The sequence below is a fragment of the Protobothrops mucrosquamatus genome, unplaced genomic scaffold (genome assembly GCF_001527695.2).
Source record: "Protobothrops mucrosquamatus isolate PMUCROS unplaced genomic scaffold, P.Mucros_1.0 scaffold34, whole genome shotgun sequence".
In the NCBI taxonomy this organism is placed as follows: Eukaryota; Metazoa; Chordata; class Lepidosauria; order Squamata; family Viperidae; genus Protobothrops; species Protobothrops mucrosquamatus.
Window position 1 is genome coordinate 254,597 of NW_015386418.1, and position 4,269 is coordinate 258,865.

Genomic DNA, 4,269 nt, shown 5'->3' on the forward strand with positions numbered 1-4,269 from the left:
AATTATAAATTGAATTATAAATTGAATTATAAATTGAATTATAAATTGAATTATAAATTGAAAAGATGTTGAATCTCTATAAATCAAATTTGATAAAATTGAGTAGCCCTTTGGGAAGTCAGTTATTGCAACCTGCTATAATGAAGAAGAATAAGAAACTCTTTTTAAAAAATCTCCTTTGCAAATCTTTCATGTTTGTGACCAGGTAGTTCCAATTTCTCTGTGTAATGATCATTGTTCCCCTGGATATTGGAAGAAAGGAATGGAAGGAAAACAGTTCTGTTGTTACAACTGTGTTCCATGTCCAGAAGGGAAGATTTCAGATCAAAATGGTAGGTTAGACATTTCATCAAGTTTTATTAGATAGATTTAATCAAATTGTAATGCACTATTTTAGGATGCATATAATTAATAGTTTCACAAATTCCTCAGTCTGAATGTACATTTCTGCACATATGGATTACAGTCAATTGTCCCAAAGATGCTTTTTCAACAGGCAACGTTTTTGTTTTCTTGTTTTTCCTTTGAAGACATTTCACTTTTCATCCAAGAAGCTTCTTCAGCTCTGACTGGATGATGGGGAATGGAAGGATTTATACTCCTTGCAAACAGCTGGTCATATGCATTCTTTTGGAGAGTCATTGAGGCCATTTGGAGGTATATCTGTGTCATGAGTAGTGCAAATGGGTGTGGAGCCTTCTTAGAACTGTTCAAAGGACTGTGTTGTAGACTGGAGATATATGATTTTCAAAGGAAAAAACAAGAAAGTCCAGTTGCCTTGTGAAAAAGCATCTTTTGGACAACTATTACCTGGATGACTGAGAATATCCATAGACATTACAGTCAGGTGTTCAGGAGTCAAAGTTTGCCTATAAGATTCTAAGAAATAGTCTTCCCTAAAACAGGCCCCAAATATATATCTCTTGAGCCATAAATTGTCTGTGATCACAGGATTTCTTATCTATTTATGTACTTTTTACATTTTCAAACTCATTTGCATTTGCTGTTCTTTTCCCTAAGATTGTTAGCAAATTGATAGGAAAGACTGAGCCATGGTGGGGCAGTAGTTAGAATGTAGTATTGCAGGCTAATTCTGCCAACTGCCAGAGTTCGATTCTCACAGGCTCAAGGTTGATTCAGCCTTTCATCTTTTGGAGGTTGGTAAAATGAGGACACAGATTGTTGGGGCCCAATAGGCTGATTCCATAAACTGCTTGAATAGGGCTATAAAGCACTGTGAAACAGTATATAAGTCTAAGTGCTATTGCTATTGCTGTTGTTCAAAAGTTAAAAAAAAATACAATTTTTGTAAGGATATATTAAGCCTTTTTGCAAACATTCTTTTGTGGTGCTCCTATCTTATGATGTCATCTTCATAGCAGTCTAATCATTGTAAGTCAAGCTAAGTAATGTCTGATCTAATAAATAGCAATAAACTAGCACTTAGACTTATGTATCATTTCACAGTGCCTTACAGCCCTCTCTAAGCATGTTTACAGAGTCAGCCTATTGCCCCCGACAATCTGGGTCCTCATTTTACCAATCTCAGAAGGATGGAAGGCTGAGTCAACCTTGAGATGGTGAGAATCAGACTGCCAAAGTGCTGAATTAGCCTGCAATACTGTATTCTAACCACTGCGCCACCATGGTTAGAACACCACGTATTTGAATGGGTGATTACAAAGCTAATTAGAATTCATAGAGTAACTTGGAATTTACAGAAAAAGGGTGCTGGAAATAAGGAAGAGCAAATAAGATGAATCTTAGGAGAAAATCCCACATGAACATATCATTTGAGCCTATGGACATTGATTTAATTCAAAACCCTTTTAATTTTTTGGGTTTGGCCCATATTTAAGTATGATTTCAGGACCACTAGTCTCCACTTTTCAAAGACAACCTCTACTTCAAATTTAAATAAACAATGACAGGTTTTTGTTTTTGTTTTACAAATGATAGCATACAATTCAACAATAACTGTTTGATAGACTCAGGTCAGTTTAACCATGAATGAACGAGACATTTTCCCACTTGATCTCATTTTCTGGATATTATCTGCCACAAAAACCTGAAATTGAGAGAAACCAAAGGATATTCATCAAACCAAGAAAGATTTGTGAATGGGTCAAAGGGATATAGAGTGGGTGTATGTAGAACCAACTAATGTTTTCCACATAGAACACCAAAGCATACGCAAGATTGGGCTAGAGTTTAGATTAATATTTTGTCTTTATGGTAAAAGTAGGTGATTTGTTTTCTTTTTTGTACCCAACATTTTAAAATAAAAAAAACTAATGTTTCTTTAGCTTACTCACATTTTAGAGTTAAAAACTAAAGAGGTTAAATGAATTATATAGATTTGTGCTTCAGAGTTAGTACTTCTGTTTCTCTTACCATCATAACAGTTTTCTTCTCTGTGCTTTGGAAAAATCATAAAATTAAATATGGTCTTTATTGATTTCAAAGTATAATTGCCCTTCCCACTGTACTTATGAATTCTAAATGATAAAGTAGATGAAAAACTGCATTTTCACAGACAAATGATCACGGAAAGAACTCAAAATAAATCACAACAGTCATTCACTATGATTTTCAAAAATATGGATTGCATAGATGACAAATTCTTAACTTTTCTTTCCAGATATGGATAACTGTTTTGAATGTTCAGAAGATCATTATCCAAATAAAGAAATGAAAGGATGTATCTTAAAAATGATGGTCTTTCTAACTTTTGAAGAAAGCTTAGGAACTGGTTTAGCCTCTGCTGCTCTTTATTTCTTCTTCTTGACATCTTGGGCATTTGGAATATTTATTAAGCACCGGGATACTCCCATTGTCAAAGCCAACAACCGGTCCCTTACCTACACCCTCCTTGTCTCTCTTCTGCTTTGTTTTCTCTCCTCATTGTTGTTCCTCAGCCAGCCTGGCAAAGTGACCTGCCTTCTTCGACAACCAACTTTTGGCATCACCTTCTCAGTGGCCATTTCTAGTGTACTGGCCAAAACCATCACTGTGATTGTGGCTTTTATGGCCACTAAACCAGGATCTCAGATAAGAAAATGGGTTGGAAAAAGATTAGCTTTTTCTACTATATTTTCCTGCTCCATCATCCAAGTATGTATTTGTATTATTTGGCTGTCAACATCTCCCCCATTCCCTGAGATGGACATGTACTCAGAGTCACAAGAAATCATTTTACAATGCAACGAGGGGTCAGCTACATTCTTCTATTGTGTCTTGGGCTACATGGGTATCTTGGCTATCTCCAGCTTTATTGTGGCTTTTCTTGCCCGCAAATTACCTGACAGCTTTAACGAAGCCAAGTTCATCACCTTCAGCATGTTGGCCTTTTGCAGTGTGTGGGTCTCCTTCTTTCCAGCCTACCTGAGCACAAAAGGCAAAGCCATGGTAGCTGTGGAGGTCTTCTCCATTTTGGCCTCCAGCTCTGCATTACTGGGATGCATATTTTTGCCAAAATGCTACATCATTGTTTTTAGGCCTGAGCTAAACCAGAGAGAGCAACTAATAAAGAGTACTTAGTACATCATGTGAGTTTTCTCACTATGCAAAATTGCTGACAATTAAAAAACTGTTTGCTATCTCCTGTATACATATAGTTTTAATTTCTGTGAAAGGACAACTTATGGAGGATTATGATTGTTATTAAGACTTATTATGTTTGCCTATTCCAAAAGGAATGCTCATGCTATTCCATTTACAATCATTGTCCAAAGAAGTAAATAAATACATCACCTTTACAGGACAAACCAATCTGCCAATCTGGATCATATAAAATATATATTTAAAAAGAGGAGGCAAGTCTTTCCAAACAATTATTTATTAAAAATATTTCTTATTAAATATTTACACATATACTAAATGATACTAATTCCCTCATGTGTTACTTCTCCACTCATGTTTATAATACAATAATTATGTAACTTGATATTTGATAACCAAAGCCACCAGAACTAAAGCAAAACATGAACAGGGAGATTTACTATCTTCAGAGATAACACAAGAATGCTATACCTGCAGGTGAACAATCAGCAATTTGACATTTTATTTTATTTTATTTATTAATTCAATTTATATCCCGCCCTTCTCCTTACCGGACTCAGGGCGGCTGACAGCCTTATAAAACCAATGTTACAATAAATACCTAATTTAAAACCGAATTAAAAAGAAATATTTGTTATGGCCTATATAATTAAAATTTCTCTTAAAAACCCCACTAAAATTCCCTAGGCCAATCCCGCTTGTTGGAAG

General features: G+C 35.2%; 1 protein-coding gene across 1 annotated transcript; it reads left to right on the forward strand.

Moving 5' to 3' along the window:
* The first annotated feature begins 2,643 nt into the window (after window positions 1-2,643).
* On the forward strand, window positions 2,644-3,540 carry LOC107283353 (vomeronasal type-2 receptor 26-like). Its single transcript, XM_029283191.1, has one exon. It carries the CDS (start codon window positions 2,644-2,646, stop codon window positions 3,538-3,540), a length of 897 nt encoding a protein of 298 aa, XP_029139024.1.
* Window positions 3,541-4,269: the final 729 nt, after the last annotated feature.